Below are 20702 nucleotides of genomic sequence, written 5' to 3' on the forward strand. Positions count from 1 at the left end.
TCAGTATGTGCATTGAAGCGTCTTCCACGTTAATAATAATTTTGATTTCAACACAAATTTAGGTAGCTATTATAAAAAGATAATTAGATATTGATTGGATATCATTTGGATATCATCAAAAATAAGCATTACCCACACTCTGCGCTAGTCGTATATTCTTTGCACTTCTACGAATAAGTTAAATGACATTAAAGGTACACAAAATGAAAAATGTATAAATATAAATCCTTAGATATAAATAATTATAACACCTAACTACAATTATTTTACTATTATTCCAATTTTTTCAATTTCAAAGTAATTTAATTGGGATTGAATGGAGATAAAAGTTGTCCAATATGTTGCTTCATGTGGCTACATTGCCATGTTTAATGTTGTTTACATATTTTGTCTGTTTGCTCTTGTTTTTATTGAATTTTACCCAATAATGTAGAGCTATTTGATCTGAATGATTATATATATATTATCTCAAATTATTCTCCATGTATTAAATATAATTTTTTTACAAATTACATGCAAATTATGGGAAAATAAAAACAAAACAGACTAAGCACGCTTTAATTTTGTTGCCATTAGTAATAATTTTGTCTACTACTTGAATATTATCCTACTCGTTTTACCACATGTTGAAAGGCATATTTTATTACTCTTTTACAAGCTAAAAGCTCGAGTGGAGCGATCTATGGGCAGCATGCAGTTTACCAACACGACAATGGCCGAATTGTCCGAATAAGATATTTTTTATTGGCTTATACCTCAAACCTGCCATGTCTTTGGTTTTAAAAATGGCGTATACAAGCTTTTTGTTTGCCGGTTTACGCTGTTGAATGGATAGTTTTCAAGACCCCCTGTGTACTCAGGCGACACGTAAACGTCGTGAATATGAGAATAAACTACATGTGTATGTACATTAATCTACACCATGGATCCGTGAACATATTTTCGTAGCGTTATGGTGAATTAGAATGGTGCCTGTGGTTTGTCAAGCTCTCATGTCGTCAGGTTACTCGTATGTAACGTAAATATCATCTTGCGGACGTTTTATATTTCAGATATGACAGCGTCGCTAAACAGTAGATAATGGAGAGTTCAGAAGAAGATGCGGGCACCGCAACAAACGCTTCCCGCCGCGAATCGGCGCGGGAAAAGGATCTCGGACAGCTTGAGGACGTCAATGCAACTAGTAGTTTTCAACAAGATACGTTTGAAACTAGAACATCGTGTCAAACCCCCGCGATGTCCGAGGATAATTTCGATGGCGACAGCGTTCCTTCACCTTCGACACAAGATGTCAACACAAGTACCGAAGCGATTTTGGATATGATCGATGAGATCGTTGATGGGCCCGGAGCACCAAAGCGAATACCATTATTATTGGATACAGACGCTAAAAGTTTACCGGTGCATCAAGAAGACCGAAAAACCGACACTGAAGTTATTCAAACCGAAGAAAGCTCAATAATATTGGAGACGAAGCAAGTAGCTCCTGCTACTGTTGAAGAAACTCAGAGTTGTAGTGTTGATAGTCCTGTAATTAGTACAGACTGTACTGAAAATAATGAAAGTGACAATTTGACAGTAACCTGTGAATTACCTAAACCCAATTCACCTGTTTGCACAGTTGATACAATATCTCCTGTTGACAATGAAGAGGCATCAAGTTCAGAAAAGTTGCCCAGTAGCCCCTTGCCAAATATTCCTACAAGCAGTGTAAATAAGACTGAACAATCTGTATCAGATAGTGAAAATGGACCCTGTGAGAGGACAGTTAAGTGTGTGACATCCAGTGATAGTAGGGATAAAGTTGTGGTTGAAAGTGCAGAATCTACATCAAGTGACATTAGTGTAAGTGAAAAGACTCATAGTGTAGAAGCTGTGACTCGGTCACCTTTAAGAAGGCGTTTAGTACGACCTGCTCTTAGCCGGCCAGACTCAACTGTGTCGTCCACGGTTGATTCAAGTATTAGTACCGAAGCACCCGAACAATCAAGTCAGTGCATCACTAAGGATGTGTCAAGTTCATCAGATGCTGTGTCTACTGTACAGGATAGTGTTAAGTCTGAAGAGATTAGAAATGTAAGTGAAATAAGTATCTGCAAAGCAGAAACTTCAACGAGTCCTCCTAAAAAAATTAGACTTATTAGGCAGAAAATTAATCCACAAGTTAATCATACAGATAATTTAGAATTTAATAAACAATCATCTATTACGGAAAGTGAACAGTGTCAATCCACATCAACAGAGAGTGCAACAAACCAAAAAGACATAATCCCCATAGATGTTACAAATGAATCAACTCCAACTATTGACATACAATCAAATGAAAATGCTATCAGTACTGCTTCAGTACAAAATATTGAACAAAGTGACGTTATCAGTGATAATCAAGAAAATTGTTCTATGTCTCCAAGTTTATTAGTATCTGAAGTACCTAATGAACAGGAAATTATTAATGAAGAACATGACCAATCATCACCATCAGTGCTTCCTGAGCTGCCGGCTAGAAATGAAACTGAGCCAGTAATAGAAAGTAGTCCAAAGCAGGTTGTTGGTGAAGAATTAAACAAGGAAAGCAGTAGTAATAATATAAATACAGACAATGAAGTGCAACAAAGTACAGAACCAGAGAAAACTGTACCAAAGTTAACTATAAAAGTTAATAATAAATCAAGTGATGACCCAAAATCTCCAATACCTAAATTGACAATAAAACCGCTCAAAGCTCCTACTGAACAGGACACTGAGAATGTATCCGATGAAAAAGTTTCAATTCCAAGTATAAAAAAATTAAATATAAAACCAATATTAAAACCACCTGAAAGAATTAATGAACTTCATCGGAAGTCAAGCAGTAGTGAAATATCTGAATCAGAATACTCTGAAAATGAGGACAGTGCAAGTACGTCGGATCAAGCATCTGCTTCAGATCAAGGCCCACAAGATGTTGTTCCTCGAGTAACTATTAAACTAGGAAAGCCAGGTACTGAAACTGAAGGAAAGTTCTATACTGAGCCGAACATTCCAAAACTTACTATTAAAGGCATTCAAAATAGTAATGAAGAGGGAAGAGAATCACCTTCAAAGTTAAAAGTTGTCATATGTCAATCAGAAGAAAATCAATTGGAAAAAGTACCTAAATTGACAATAAAATCAGTTCCAATATCAGATGGTCAACCTTTAAGTCCCAAACTCACAATTAAACCACTTAAGCCACCTGATAGTATAAATAGAGAAAATACATCAGAAAGTTCAGAAACTCCGCCAATACCCAAACTGAAAATTTCTACAGATTCATCTAATTCAGATATGAAAGATTTTTCTCATGTGCCTAAAATAACTATAAAACCAATTACAAAACCTGAAAATGAAATGGTATGTAAAACTCCCAAAAAAACCTTATCAGAAAATTTAGAAAACATACCTGTAATAACGAAATTAAATATAAAACCAATTATAAAACCTGAAAATAGTGTAGATGTATGTAATAAAAATGATGATAAAGTTCCTGTAGTTTCCAAAATAAATATAAAGCCTATAGTGGACCCTAATGAAATTGATTTAAGTGCAGAGGATATACCTAAAATAACAAAATTAAATATAAAGCCCATTAAAAGTCCTGAAGATAATTCATCAAAAGAAACAGACTGTGATGATGTAAAATCCAATGAAAGTATACCTATTGTGACAAAACTCAATATAAAACCTATTGTCAAGCCATCAGAGGATGACATTTCTAAAGAATCAGAAAATCATTCCTCTGAAACAGGAACCTCAAGTGATGAAAATAATGACCATTTACCAATTGTAACAAAAATTAATATTAAACCTATATGTAAACCAAATGAAAAGGAAGAGTTTTGTGTCCAGAAAGAAGATAACATACCTGTTATTACCAAACTAAATATTAAACCATTAGTTAAACCTGATTATCCACTGCCATTATCACCTAAAAAAGAACGTACCAGCAGCCCTGAACTGAGAAATCAAAATATACCGGTTGTTACAAAAATAAATATTAAGCCAATTATCAAACCTGAAGATATTAAACAGAAAGTTGATAACTGTGAAGACACATCTGTTAAGAATCCTCCTCTGCTGATGAGAATAAATCGAAAAACAAGGACTGACTCTGGTAGTAGTGACACACAATACCATATAAATAAAAATGACAGTGAACATTTAAATAATATAAATGAAAATATACCTGCAATTAGTAAGTTAAATATTAAACCAGTATTAAATCCTGAAACCGATTCTTTAAATGATGTACCTGAAACAAAAAAGAAAGCAATTCAAAATGACAGTAATCAACCTGCAGTTATTGTAAACATTGAAAAAGAATTGAAATCAATTAGCAATTCTGAGAATAAGGACAATATTGACAGGGTATTAACACATAATAATGAAGAGAGTAAAAATGAGGAATGCACATCCAAAGAAGATAAGCCTTCCTCACCCCTTACTGTTGATATTAAAAAACAAAATGTAAAAACTGTCGCAGATGATAAATGCATCAATGACTTATCAAGTGAATCACACCATGCAGTGTCGGGAGGACCAATATCACCAAGTAATCACAGAGGAAAACCCATGTCTAACAAAAACAATTGTACACTTCTTAAAAAACTTCTAGAAAGTCATAAAAATGATGAAAGTGCACAAAATGTTGATGGTAAAATTAATTTAACAAATTGCATATCTACCAAGACAAATGAAGGCCTGAAATCTTCAATGAATGACACTTCCTCTACAAACGAAACTAATAAAACTTCAGAATCCAAACATTATAAAAGAGATTTAAGTCCGAGTACTGAAAATATAAAAGAAATTATTTCTGGCCCTAACTTATTAAAAGTTCGTTCAATGCAAGATCTATGTAAAGAAATGAATGAAAGTGTAACAAAGCCATTGGAAATTAACATATCAGATAAAATAAATCAAAGCTCTGATCAAGATTCTCCAAGGATTATATTGAAAATAAATAAGACTGATCATGGTGCTTCTGCAAAAATTATTACAGAGGAAATGCTGAAGAGTGATAGTAAAAATGCTGGTATATCCGACAGTACGGTGACCAAAAGGAGATCTGTGTTAAATAGTAGAAAAAAACATGAAACAGAAACACCGAATCTAGTTGTAGGTAAAAGATTAAGGAGCTCAAGGGTTGTACAAAGTCCAGAAAAATCCCCATTAAATAAACGCACTATTGGAAAGAGGCCATCAAATACAGAGACTATTCCTAGTCCACCCTCACCAAAAGAATCTGAGTTATCAGTGCTTGATACAAAGAGACTAAAATTAGGTCAATTATTGTCAAATAAATCATTATCAATTACACCTGTGGCCAAATCAGGACAGGTTTCACCTCCTACAAATTCTTTAGAAGTGAAGCAATCCAAAATAGTCAATCATTCTCTTCTTAATAATGAAAATTGTTCTAAGAATGGTAGCTCAAAGTTGCATAATATTTTATCTAATTTACAATCCAAACAGCTGAAAGTGCTGCCCCTCAATCATTCAGAAAGAAAACAAAGTGTCAGTCCAGAACTTAAATCTGGGACTTCATTAGATAGCAATCCAACTGTAAGAGTGGAAATATCATCAATAGACCAAAACTGCTCTGAGATAAGGGAAACTATTTTTCATGAGAATGTTGAATCTCGAGATTTTAATATAACTCCTGATCCATTATCTCAAGATCCACTAGAAGTAGGAAACCTAAAACCGGCCACAGACTTTACAAATACAGACCAAAGTGTTCCAACAATTGTTGAAGTAACACCTCAGCCCAAGAAACGGGGTCGTCCAAGAAAGTTACCTGTTTCTGAAGGAGCTAAACCTATCACATTACCTACACCAGCACTTGAGGAGAGACCGCAAAGATCTTTGAGGCTATCAAGGTACTATTTTAAAATATAATCTTTGATCTGATTGATTACTATTTTATACATTTTTTTTGATTGATGATTGTTGTATTATGTCTAAAATAATAAAAAAAGATAATCATATATTTTACATGTAATATTTGTTTGTTCAATTATTATAAACAACCACATCATGCTATGGAGATATCATGTGGACAAATTTTACTAAACAAATAATTTTACATTACAGAGATAGACCAGTGATATTAGTTAAGCCTCGTGGAAGGGGGCGTGGACGCGGACGTCGCGTAGAGCCAGAGTCCAATCCCGCTCCCGAACCGGAGCCGATCGTCGAAACTGCAAATAATTTTTTTGCATCTGAGCAAAAACCTGAAGAAATAGACCCGACAAGCTCTAGAATAAAGTTGCCACGTATGACGGAGGCTTTGGACAAAATGCCATCCACGTGTTTAACACCACTATCGAGTAGGAGACGAAATTCTTCTACGAGTGACATGCAGTTTTTCAGTGGTGAAACTCCAGAATTGAAAGTCGTATTGGAAACTACGCTTCCGAGAATGGAGAATCCCTTTGCGAAATCGCCTGAGGTGATAGGTGAATTTCGCGGTCGCGGTCGAGGAGGGCGAGGCAGCAGAGGGGGCAGAGGCAGAGCGTCGCCGCGCACGCTGCGGGGCAGGGGCCGGGGGCGGGGAGGGGGCAGGGGCGCTATGTATATGAAGGTAAACCTGAAATTAATGTTTTAACATAATAAAGCGAATATTAAAAACATCGTTTAATAACTCAGGCCCCGGAACCACAGACACAATAGAAAATCTATTGTGTCATGGACCGATCGGGCCACTTGGGGCTCAATAGGTTAAACAATATTTTTCTTTATAAGAAATTAAATCAATATATTTTTTTTCATTAAAGGAAACCATGGGAATTTATGGAAGAGTATGCGGTCCTGCTACTACAACAGTGCAATTGTTTGAAGAGGAAACTTGCATGATGGATGATAATGCTACCCCTGCTAAGTGAGTAAATATGAATTAATTTCTTTTAGACATATTTTATTGCTTGACGGTCCATAATTTTTAAAACCTTACTTATGAAATGCTTAAACTAATGTATTCTTCTATAATATCTTTCAGACCCTCACATTTACTCGATGAAGATTCACAGAGCTCTGTAAAAAGTTCAACAAATGAAAGTAGTAAAATGAAGAAATCTAAATTTGCAGATCTTTTTGATAGGTAAGAAATATGAAATACTCTTGAATTTTTCAAAGTTTTCACAAACCTTTATAAGTTAAAAGAAGTAAAACATAATCATGTAATTTTACAGTTTTATCTTTTTGTTTCCTTTTCAGTAATAAAGTATGGTCAGCAGAAGATGTTAAAGAGTACAGTTGGCCCCCACCTGAAAAGTCAGATGCTGATCATCAGGTAATTATGTTTTTTATACAAAATTAACATGATTTATAAAAATATAATTTCGATTTGTTTAATGCAAATATTATTGTGAAAAAAATTTACTAAGTGCCTTATCCTGAGCCTACTCAATTGACAATTTTTTGTTTGCAACCAAACATATAGGTAGATAGATTTCCAAATCATATAAATTACTGTTTAATTTGTAAATGTATTTGATGTTTCCAAATCAGATAAATTATGTAGCTATTGAATGATTAAAACTGTTTTAAATGTAGGTATAAAAAAATATTTTAATGGGAACAAAAAAATTGATCATTTCTCTTTACAGGTTATGATGATACAAGAACAAGTCGCTATGTTTTTGGGCGTAAAGAGTTTCAAGCGACGTTATCCAGAACTTAAAAGGCGGACAATCACTGGCGAGGAGAGGGACTATGTGCTACGGCAAGGCCTTGTCAGTGAGGCGCTATGTGATTTAGGTGAATATTTTAAATATCATTGGTTGCTAATATAAAACTTTCCATAATTGATGGATAGATCGCATCACAAATATAATTAGTGCGTGGAAATCCATGTCATTAGTTCTAAAATGGTTATTGTTACTTAAATAGTTTTATATCAAATTGTATATTTGAATTGAAGATTAAAGTAAGCATTTTTCTGTAAGACCTTTTTTACTGCATAAAATTTATTATTGAAAAAAGTATCATTATCAATTTGTAATAAAGTATCAATTTGTATCCGGCTTGTTGCGCTACGCGGTTTCACCCGCGTGGCTCCGCTCCTGTTAGACTTAGCGTGATGAAATATGGCCTATAGCCTTCCTCAATGAATGGGCTATCTAACACCGAAAGAATTTTTCAAATCGGACCAATAGTTCCTGAGATTAGCGCGTTCAAACAAACAAACTCTTCAACTTTATAATATTAGTGTAGAAAAATTATTATTTAGACTCATAATCCATATTTAATTGTGGACATGAAAAAATTACATTGTAGAAAATTTTTAATCCACCAATATTTTACAGGCATAACAGCAGTTGACGCGAGTGAAGTACTAGACATTATGCTATCAGACTACCCGCACAAATACGAAGAATACAGATCGTATCAACGGGAGAAACAACTAGCGGAGCCCGCCCCGCCCGAGGAAGTGAAGACGGAAGTCAAGGACAGGATCGAGATGAAGGCTGATTCTAAATCGATGGACAGTAAACCGGAGTTGCCGAAAATCGATCCGGAAAAGACTAGACAGGTATGGCTTAAGTTCTTTTTTTATAAAATAGCATAGAAATGCAAAGGCTACAGATTCTAAATTTTTTTTTATTTGGAAATGACGCGTGTCTGATATTACAATGAAAACGAGGCTATTAAAATAAAAAAAAATACTGCACTTATAAAGTATTATTTTCTATCGGATTTACGTTTCTATATTTTCTGTCTATATAGATATATTGTTATTACACAATCAAACACATGTTATGATTGTTTTTGTTATTTATACTTTATCTTACATAACTATGCCGCATTTATCTAAAGATTAAGTTTGCTTTGAAGAAAATACTGATATAAAATAATCAATGATGTTATGACGTTAGTTACAGTTAGTGTATTTGAGAAAAAAATAAAATTATCAATATACCAAACACTACTTAGCAGAAAGGCATATAAAAAAGCAATGGAAATGTTTTTTTTTTACCATGTGAAAACCATAACTAGATAAATAAAACGTAATTTCGTGTTTTTACATGAGTATTGAGTAATATAATATGGAATCAAAAAATTATTTAATGTATTAACGAAATTATGAAATATTTTGAATTTTTAGATACTTAAATGCAAAAGATGTAGATTATGTACATTGTACAATACTTTAGCATCAAACTTTAGCATCTTTTGAACCTGGTGGTTTTATCGGATATGGAATTTTTTTATTCTTCCCTAAAAATACTTCAGTAAATTAAACTGAAAAGTCGTAATCTATCCTACGTTGTAGGACATGGCGGCAGCCGCGATAGCGTCGGCGAGCGAGTGGAACGCGCGCATGAACGCGCTGCGGCGGCCCGCGTGCGTGGATCTGCAGTCGCTTACAGTGCAGCGGCGGCGGCCCGCCGGCCCGCCCGCCGGCCCGCCAGCCGGCCTGCCCACTGGCCAGCCCGCCGGCCCGCCAGTGCGCGTCGCACCGCCGCACGGCTTCTACCCGCTCGCGCTGCTGCCCGGCCAGTACCAGCACACGTACCGGCTCTACACATCCGAGCAGCTGCAGTGAGTACTCTACCATGTGACACATTGCCACACAGAAATAAGTATATACAGTGTGGAAATTTTCGATGGGCTCTGGAGGGAAAGTACTTAAAATACTGAAGATAACGAATTTTGTTGAAAGGAAACATTCCTTTATTTTAAAAAATAAATAGAGCTGCATTTAAAAAAATTTGAAATTTTACTTGCATCGACCAGGAATCAAACTAACTAAAAATGAAAAAAAAAAGAAATATTGTTCCAATCGTGACGTCTAAACGCTCTACTCGGCGGAGCAGCTGCAGCCAGTACTCTACCATAGAGCTGTGGTACGTTGCGACTCTATAGCTTTCAGCTGCTATAGTGAGTGCATCCCATTGGCTCTACACAGCAAATGATCTGCAAAAGTTATACTGGTATAGACCACCCAGACCAGCTGGGTGTTGGATATAGTGACAGCATAAGTCACAGCTCTGCAGCTCGGAGTAAATGCAGTGATTATATTATATTTGGGATTATTTCATAACACTTTTGGTGTGAACATCGACAATTTACAACCTGTGCAATGACTTTGCTGGAATTTATTGTCCTAAAATATATTTGGAATTCAAAAAAATTGTAAGCATTCAGTTTTGAATTGCTGCCAAATATATTTTTATCGAACTTTCTTCTGATATGGGGCCGTTCATAAAATACGTTCGCATACAAGGGGGGGGAGGGGCTTTCGCGAGTGTGACAAGATGTGACAAGGGGGTACAGGGGGTCTACGGCAGCGTGACGTTCGCCGTTCATTAACAATTTTTACTGAGTATTCGTTCTCTCGACTTTTTTTTCAATTTAATAATGATAGAAGTCATTTATTTCGTATTAGTAAATACGAATATACAGATATATACAGATATTTAAATGTACAGGGTGTAATCGTTAAGTGTGCACAAGCGATTATTCCGTAACTATTGCAGATATCAAAAAACTTTAAACTGATATCGAAAGTACTTAACCTAATGAGTAAAATGGCCATAATAATTTTTTAAAAATACCCTGTATATTTATTACAATAAATTGTAACTTGCTATATTTATTTTTTTCAAATTTTATTACAAAAATAAAAATAAATATTTTCTAATACATATCAGAATTTGTGTATTATCAATCAAAATTTATCATGTTTAGGGGTGGAGGGGTCTTAGTTTTTGTGACGAAATATTTCCAGGGGGGGTCACAGAAAGTGTGACACAGCGTGACAACCGGGGGGGAGGGGGTCAAAAAACGTTAATTTTAGTGTGACGTATTTTATGAACGGCCCCTATGCCGTTTTTGTTGGAACTCCATTGTATTTTAATTTTACCAAATTTATAGCTAATTTCACAACTTCTTTGTTCTGATAGCTTATTAGTCAGTTTAAAACTAATCTTGTTTAAAAATATAATATGTTACAAAATGACTTTATGAGCAAGTGGCTGGTTATCATAAATTAATATTATAAGATAAATCGATTAAATTATTTCATATCAGTGTTTAAAAATATCAATCAAGAAGTTAGTTTTAGGTTTTTTTCCCCCAGTGGTGAGGTATTCAATCAGTCTTAAAATAAATTTAAGATTATCCAATGGTTGAGACCATTCGCGGATTTAACAACAATAACAACAGCGGATTTTCTACAAATCTTATATATATTACTTAAGCAATATAAATATGAGCATTATTTTTCTAATTCCTGAAACATCCGTTTTTCTTCCTACCTCTGATACTTATTTTATAAAATGTTAAATTAAATAATGTCTCAAATAACAAATATTATTTCTACACCAGATACTTCCCTCTAAACACGGCATTACGCGCTCCCGCCGCGGCGCCTTCGCCCGTGGCCTCCTCCTCCGAGTCGGAGCCCGATTGGGCCTCTTCCTCTGATGATAGCGAAGATACGCATCGACATCAAAAGGTATACACTATACATACTGATATGAAATATGATTTTTTTTCATTGTATAGCTACATACGATTTAATTTTTGAAGTGAAAACTTCTTAAGCGGCGTTGAGCACTTTTTCTGTAATGGGTATAAAATCTTAAACTCGCGTCAGGACACGTGACCTGATCGAAAAAGCGTAAGACGGATACCATTCCAAAATATCAAACATGCTCAACGTTAATAATCAAGTTTTCACTTCTGCCGGCACTCCCGGAGTGCAACCCGTCTTTTTTTTATGGTGTATAGTTTGTAGTGTATTTGTAAGATTATATTCTTTTGCTTTTCTTTCATAAAAATGTACCTACAGATATTTGTAACAACTGAATTTTTTATGTTTAATAATGAAATATGTATCATGATAGTATAGTTATTTTGTTTTGATAAGTACGTAATTGTATAAAAAGTAATGAAAATAGCTGCAAAATTTGAAGGAATAGAAAAATAAAACCACCATGAGTTTATTGAATACTAGCGGTCCGCCCCGGCTTCGCCCGTGGTACATATTTACGTTTTCTCTACGTAAAAACCATCCTCGTACTTCAAGGAATATAATAAAAAAAGAATTATCGAAATCGGTTCAGCCGTTCTCGAGTTATGCGCTTACCAACACATTTTGCGATTCATTTTTATATATAAGAAGAAGATGACCATTTTAAAGCACTATCACTTAAAAATAGAAATAATTAATGTACTTTTAGGGCTGATTTTTCAATCCTTGGTTAAAAGTTTAAAACTTATTCGTCGAATAATGTATAAAACTACCATTTTATAAACGTATTCTAATTGCCCGTATTTGACAGTTTACGTGACATTTTAATATTATCGTGTAATACTTTATTGGACGGATAAGTTTTATCCAAGCATTGAAAAATCGGCCCTTAATAACATTAACACCAATATTTCAGCGCAAGAAGTTAACCAAAGTGAAGCGCACAAGCGACGCGGACGCGGCTCCGGTCGCGGAGGACAGCGAGGCGGACACGTGCCGCGCGTGCAAGCTGCGTATAGAAGCCAATAGACGCACCACGCACGAGCGGTTCCTCGTGTGCGCGAACTGCAACGCTAAGTGTTAGTGTTTTGGAATTAGTTATTATAAATTAGTCTTGTTTTGGAATGTTTTTTTATCTATTATAGAGCTGTTCTGACGATTGTGTGTGGAATGTTTTTTTTAATCTATTACTAGCGGTCCGCCCCGGCTTCGCCCGTGGTACATATTTCGCAATAAAAGGTAGCCTATGTTCTTTCTCAGGGTCTAAAGATTATCTGTGCCAAATTTCATCAAAATTGGTGCAGTAGTTTATGCGTGAAAACCATACATACATACAAACCTTTCCTCTTTATAATATTAGTATAGATAGAGCTGTTCTGACGATTGTGTGTTTGTTTTTAATTTGTCGTTTCATAAGACAATTAATATCATTGACATATTTTATGTTCCATCTTGAGGTTGGACTAATTTTCTTTTCGTATAAATGTTCTGCAATTTAAATTGGAGATACATAATTATTAAACATTGTGTGCCTGACAACATGGATACCATTTGGAAATCATGTAAATGTAATTCACTCTTAAATACACAATCTATTTATAGCACATGCAAAACAAAATTCGTACACAGTACACTGGTCGTGCCTGTATTTGCAAATTCAAATTCAAATTAAGTATATTTATTTGCAAGAATGTAGTTACAAATTTTAGATGTTTTAATTACAATATTATGTGGCTAATACATTCTACCCATTGATTGGGTGTGCAAATATTAAAAAAGAAAGTTGATTAGTCTAATTATTTGAATGTATTGCATATTTTATTGAACTATTCGTGCACAGTGCACCCGTCGTGCGTGGAGCTGAGCGCGGACACGATCCGCAAGTGCCGCGAGTACGCGTGGCAGTGCGCCGAGTGCAAGACGTGCGGCGCGTGCGCGCGGCCCGCGGACGACGACAAGATGCTCTTCTGCGACCTGTGCGACCGCGGCTTCCACATCTACTGCGTGGGGCTCGACCGCGTGCCCGACGGTATGATTTGTTATTGTAGTAGTCTTAATGGAGATAGTTTTTTCTCATACAGGTATATTTCTAGTTGAGGCGATCGTCGTGTCTAAATTGTTTTGAATTTATGTATTATTTCTAAATAAACGATTTTTATTTATTTATTTATACATTTCACACTTTATGTGGTCTTTTAGATTCTTATTAAGTATGAAAGTCGTAATTAATAATCTTGCTATGCATGCTAATTTTCTTAAAAGATGTACATCTGTTGCCAAATGAAATAAATAATATAAAAATTTAGCAGATAGTTTTTAATTATTTACAACTTTCTTGTGTTCCACTTTGTATTTTTGACTCCACAATATTACTAAATTATTTAGTCCTTTAACTTTAGATATTCTACCTACTGTCTTATTCACCAAACTATTCAGGAGGTATAATTACAAACGGTGTGCGTTGAAATTTATTCATGCTAATGAATTTTAATATAATTTCAATATTTGCAGGTCGCTGGCACTGCGTGGAGTGCGCGGTGTGCAAGTCGTGCGGCGCGCGGTCGCCCAGCGGGCCGGGCGCGGCGGGCGGCGGGCCGGCAGGCGGCGGGCCGGCGGGCCCCGCGCAGGGCTCGGTGACTGCGCGGGGGCCCGGCAGCCCGCACTGGCACCACCAGACGCGCCGCGGGCCCGGCGGGCACAAGCTCTACTCGCACTCGCTGTGCGAGCCCTGCGCCAGGTCTGTACGCATAGCTCACCGCGCGTCATTGCGTTAGGGCCCCGCAGTGCGTGTGAACGCGCCTTTATGTTCAGCGGCGGCGCGTTCGACGGTGTTATAGATGTACAATGCGTTTCAAATGAGAATGTACGTTATTGACATTCATCTGTCAAAATATAAACAGCAAGAAAAATATTCGCGTTTTTTTTATTTGAAAATATTATCTAATTATTTCGACTATTGATATGCGTTATTTTAACGAACCATACAAATTTGGCAGTAAATATGTTACAATATTTTCAGATTCTTATTTGAAATGTATTGTTCTCTCGTCTGATACCTAGGTAAGTGGAATGTTTTTGTAGCATTAAAAGCACGTGGTCTTTTAGAGCTGCAGTACTGGGGAAGTTAATCAACTTATTGTACACGAGATATGCTATAATAACTAACGCCTGTTTCAAGGTAATCAGTATTCGACATTTGTTAACGACGAAAGTAATAAGCTCTCGAAGAAACTTACCTAAGAGTTTAACAAGAATCAGGGTACATAGAAAGGTGTTTGGAAAAATCTTTATTCTGATTGCAAAAATGGTTTGTATGTCCTCTACTATTATTGGCCTGCGGAGTCAAATATCGAGTCTCTATAAGCAGATCTATTTGAGATGTGGAATGTCAGGTTTGTATTTTACATTGTTCTATACCTACCTTTTTTATAATAGTACTATAAATTCTGTTTAATATAATTGAAACTTGTAATAACTGATCATCATATGATAAGTTACCATTTACATGATACAGAATTAATTTAAATACAAATAAACTCTACATATTTACAATTTCCCCCAAGATTATGATTAATTTTAAATAACTACTACTACCACCACTGTAAGGGCTAGATTAAAAATTTGTAGTCTGTACAGCTAATATTCTAATGCACTAGTTGTAACTACACTTCTTGAGAAGGGGGTTTGTAATTAAGGATATATTTCATGTTCAGTAAATACCAGGATCTTCACTTGCAAGAATTAGCACAGCACATAATATAATAACAAGACTTATTATGACGACCACCAATAGCATATTTTCTATGTATGTACTATGACGCCAATTAAAATAATTTCACGTTATTTTTCAAGTAAATCCAAGAGGGGCCACGTCAAAATGTGAACCCAATGCGTTACCGTCGAAGCGACGAGGAACGCGGATGTTAAAAGTACACACTTTTTTCTTAAATCATTCAAATGATTTATGTGTTTTTTATAACTGGTCTTGGTAGTCATTGTTCTCATCTCATTGCGTGTTCGATGTTGACTAACACAGGCTGTGCCATTTCTGTTATGTATTTATTCACTCTGTCGACATTCGCTTATATTTCTGGTTGATTATGTCGTAGCATTGATATACCCCGCATACTTTCTGAGATCCGATGCGACAAGCACAATCCCTTTGCCGCCCTGATTCTACTAAATAATACTATTTTAGTGAGCTTTTAGTTAACGAGTCTAATTACGTAGTCGTGTAGTAAATATTTGGTAGAATAAGGGATTAGCGATAAGTTGCATGCTACTCATCTTTAATTCTAAGTTTTCTCATATTTTTCATAATTGGAGGTTGTTTGCTCACTCAAAGTTGTTCTATGTAATACTGTAGTTATAAGAGCAATTAAATCTTAAAGAAATATCAGTAATATTATATTTAATTTAATTACAAATGCATAAATCAAAATAGTATACACCAAAAAATCTAATTAAATTAATTCATTTACTGATATTTTTTAAATGAGGGATATTTTTGTTTAAATGTTGACACCCCAATAGGTATGGAAGTGATGTAAACTTCAGCGTTGATCATCGACATAAGGGTCAGAATTACCGCTAACGAGCTAACAAAAAATTATTAAAATCATCATACCACTAACCCGGGCATATAATATCATCAGTGTTCATTAAGCTAACTAACTCGTCTTTGTTACTTTCCTTCTAAACAATTGGCGATTCTTTCAAATTTACTTTCAATTATTTTCCCTTTTAGTATGAGTTATTTCATTTCTTATGATGCGCACTTGATTTTTCGATATTTCAAGTGGGAATGCATGATTATGTTTCTTTCACGATTCAATTAATTTTTCTATGTTTTTATCTTTCCACTGTGTATCTCAACTCTCTAATGATTCTTTTTTGAGTGGATTCGAAGTGAATAACGAGCACCGTCCGCGTGGGCTCGTTCCCGCCCGAAGGAAAGTAACAAAGCGCGCGTGCGTACGTGTCGGGCGCGTGCGCGATACTAATGTCGATTGTCGTGTTTCTGTTCCGGTGCGCGTGCGCGTGTGGTCCGTGTGTGTGTCGTACGTGTGTGTGCGTAGGGCGTACCGCATCGGTCGCTACTGCCCGCTGTGCGAGCGCTCCTTCATCGGGCCCAAGGGGACCATGCAGCTCGTCATTTGTAAGCTCTGCGATAGGCAACTGCATCAAGGTACGTCGTGCACGCGTAGCAACACCCGCCCACACCACCCGCACGCCCTGCCCCCCTAGACAAGTGGCTTTCTATTAGCGTAAAGTTTAATAGAATAGATTATGAATGTATGAGATTGACGTTTGATTACGACGACGACGACGATTGATTACGTCAATCTCTACTCTAATAGAAAGCCACTTGTCTAGGGGGGCTGCCCCCACACCGCCGCTCGCTGACGTCACCCACACGCATAACTCGACTGGAAACTGATGTTTGCTTTTTCTAGGATTTAATTGTCTGAAATTTTGTGCGTGTGGAACGTTACTAGCGAGTTATGTGGCGTTGTATTACGTCAGCGAGCGCAGGACCTATGTTTGAATATAAAGTTTGACGTTTTTGAGGTTTCCGTAAGTTTTTAATTGGCCGTCACTACTTTGTATTCAAATTCATTTCGCTTCACTTACAAACGCATGATGTGTCCATTTGAGCCATTTTTTATAAATTATTGGATTCGCCTGTAGCTTGATGTGAATGTGAGCATTATGCATGGATATTACGATGTGCAACTGTATTGGAATGTCATGGAGCTTTTTGTCCGTACGCTTTTTATGTTTCGCTGTCATGACTTCTTCATTTCCATGAGCGCCACTCGAGAGCGACATTCGTCCCGATGGTTACGCAATACCTATAGTACGATTCTCTAAATACCTAGGACGCTTCAAATTATGTGTTAGAATTTGTTTACGAACGTAAAAGTGAAAGCATGATGTAAAATACACAGTGAATATTTATTCCGCCTCGCGCTTAGACGAAGCCGAAATCGAAAGTCGAAACGATGCGCTCCAATAGAAAGATACAGTTGATGTTTTGTGTGTGCCTTGCGATCACTGTCGAAACGCCCCGAATCGTCGACCTTCATATCGCCTACGCATATTTGTATACAACAGTCAACTTTCAAATCTCGTTAATGTCGCTAAAGACAGCCAAAAAGTTAATTCTATATTGGGGCTGAACTGAAATATGCGTGGGGTGAAGGCGGGCGGGTCGGGGCGGTCGGCAGAGCGTACATGCGTGCCCTCCCGCAGATTGCGTTAGGCAGACGGGCGCCAGCCTGCACGTGCTGGACTACACGTGCGGCGAGTGCCGGCGCGGCGGCATCACGTCGCGCGCCGCCGCCGTGCGCCTTGCGCCGCGCACCATCGCCACGCTGTTCATGGCCAAGCGCCGCTTCAACAAGTACGCGCACCGCCAGTACATGCAGAAGTGCCTGCAGGGCGCGCGCCCCCCGGGGCCCCCGGAGCCCGCGCCGCCCGGGCCCCGCGCGCGCCCGCCCGGGGCCCCCGACGACGACGACGCGTCGGACAACGCCGACGACGCCAGCGACCCGCTGGACGGCGTCGGCGACTGAGCGCCCGAGGCCTCCCCCTGTAATATATCTAGATGTCGTAGGTCTATATCTTATTCGCTTCGGTACGGTTGTAAGGAAACTGTTGCATAAATCTGATTAATATAACTTTTAACCGTAGGCTATGTGAGATGTATCGAATAGTGACGAGGCGAGACCGCGGTCTCGATTATGTGGTTAAATAGATGTAGTGAAAAGGTCACTAACGTATATGTACAGTAATTTAATACTAACTTCACTATATGGGTAGCTGGGCAATCATACTATTTTTAATATTAATAGTTTTTTAATGTTTGCTGCGAGACAGATCGTGTGTCCTCGTGCGTTATTTATCTTAATGGATCGTAGAGTACGAGAGATTGAATAGTGTGCTGTTATTTTGTTATGATATCGATGTCGAACCGTGTATACGTGTGTGACTTGAGACTCGTTTATAGAATATTCTCCGCAGACGAAATCTAAATGTACATTGTAAATCTGCCTTTTTTATGCATTTCCGATGCGACGTTTGAAAAATTGGTTACACTACACAAGACAGTGCGCATTTTGTTTACGAAATAGGTTATTCATAGAGTATTTTTTTTAGTTCTTCATTGTAAGGTATTTATTTTAGTTATACTTTATGTGGATACATCTGTATACAATCTTATAGCCGATTTTATATTACATGTAATTTATTGGAGAATCGAAAATAAGTTTGGCCTCTATATTTAGATACTGTGATGTCTTTACTGAATTTAATTTTAATCGATTTATCGAAATTGATCCCACTCATAGTACTCATTTATATTATTGTTAAGGACACTGTTGGTTATACAATATATAGATTATAATATTGTGTTTTTATTTTTCGTTTAGTTTAGTTCTTTCTTTTTGTAAATCAAGGCTTTTTTCAGTGACAATTTTTTTTATTTACTTGCGAAGATGAAGTGCAAACTGGTTGAGAAAGGCCCCATTTTTTATATTTTTTACACTTCTAATATATTATTATTATATAGTATATACTATACAACATGATATCAAACATATAAGTTTCAGTATATCCTATATTAACCGAATACCATTTAGTTTATTAGTGAGCACTTTGTCTTAATTTCAAAGTACAAAACATAGGCTACCTTATTTAACCTCGCCCTGACGGATTCTCCGTATTAAATATATAGATATAAAGTTGAAAACGTTATTTATCAGATTATATTATTTTGAAAGTATTTATATTCGTATAGTGGGCGAATGTTCAGGGCGGAGCTCATCATTCAAGACTCAATTGTTTTAACGCACTGGTCGCAGTATACGTAAGGTTTTTCAATGTTTTCTGTACTTATAACCTTGTTAAGCTATCTTTTAACCACTGCTGCGTGCAATTCTCCCCAATGTATTATACATTGTATTAGATATATAGATCAGGTAAACACTAATACTGTCTAAGTGTAATTGTATCATGTTTAGTTATAGTTGCTTTCGTTATTATTAATCATAATTTAGTGACAAATAAGAATTATGTCCACAAATTATTTCATGAAATCATGTATCTTTTATACGATACGAACAGGCCGGGTTGGAAGCCCGCCAGGATTTGTATTGCTTTATCGACACAGGTGTATTAAGACTTACTTGTAAGAGAAATAATTAAAACTTTATGTCTACTTAATGCAAGTGTAAACGTTCTAGAAATCTCGCACTGTTCGGTCAATTTTGTAAAAAAATAAAGTAAATTTAATTTGAAACGTAGTTTTATTTATATCACACTCCAATATTTCCTCTTTATTCCTATCCCAATAATAATCCTTTTTTTTACATTGGACAGTCACCATAAATCCTTCTAATATTATAAATTCGAAAGTTTGTATGTCACGCAAAAACTACTTTACCTATTTTCATGATATTTGTCACAGAGGGTAACTTGGTTAAACAGAGGATATTTAGTATCCAAAAAACCCATGGGAATGAACTACCTATGCGGGTTTTCCTTTGATTACGCCGCGCGGGCGAAAAACTAGTCCTCTATGAAAGATACAATGACCATGACGACGGCGAATCGCTAATTTGTTAAAGCATGCTTCAAGGAGATTATTTGAAGCTATAATTATATCCTATATCGTATAGGAGCTACCAACGTTGACAAGAGAGCATTTTAGTATAGTTGGTTCTTTGATATACTGTTCCTCTTGCTATTTCGGTTAGAGTCCGGGCGGTCTGGCTGGTCGCAGTGGTTGCGTTTATTAGTGCGCATCTTATCTGCACAGGAAAATATCCTTAATTTAAAGTCATTTTTTAACGCGTAATTTTTAATCTTTTGCCTTTAGAGAGAACGAACCTCAAATAGGACGTTAATGTAAACTTGATAAAAACCATATATATCATCAAATTCATATTAATACCCAAAAGTGTAATAAATATGAAACCATCTATTAAAAATATTAGTTTACTAATTATTAAATATAAGTATTAAAAAAGGATAATATAATATAATATAAGTAATAAAGTTATTACTTACCTTTTAAGCGGAATCATGTTGATGTAATTTCACATATTTCGATTGCATTTTAATGATTTTGAAATAAAAAATTGCGTATGGCACCTATTTAACAACGAAAAAAACGTCTTGCAATAACAAATTTATGTCT

The 20702-nt window shown here is 36.3% G+C and overlaps 1 protein-coding gene across 1 annotated transcript; it reads left to right on the forward strand.

The window, feature by feature from the left end:
• The first annotated feature begins 625 nt into the window (after nt 1–625).
• e(y)3 (PHD finger protein enhancer of yellow 3) lies at nt 626–19802 on the forward strand. The gene is made up of 14 exons (XM_090103537.1): nt 626–5900; nt 6115–6604; nt 6798–6901; nt 7019–7120; nt 7237–7312; nt 7629–7779; nt 8328–8554; nt 9296–9564; nt 11353–11482; nt 12417–12579; nt 13341–13529; nt 14012–14237; nt 16579–16688; nt 17756–19802. The coding sequence occupies exons 1-14, from the start codon at nt 1081–1083 to the stop codon at nt 18076–18078; spliced, it is 7380 nt and encodes a 2459-aa protein (XP_089959663.1). The 5' UTR covers nt 626–1080; the 3' UTR covers nt 18079–19802.
• Nucleotides 19803–20702: the final 900 nt, after the last annotated feature.

The sequence above is a fragment of the Colias eurytheme genome, chromosome 7 (genome assembly GCF_061535395.1).
Source record: "Colias eurytheme isolate Ceu_HAF_F1 chromosome 7, ilColEury1 Martin Lab GWU primary, whole genome shotgun sequence".
Classification (NCBI taxonomy): Eukaryota; Metazoa; Arthropoda; class Insecta; order Lepidoptera; family Pieridae; genus Colias; species Colias eurytheme.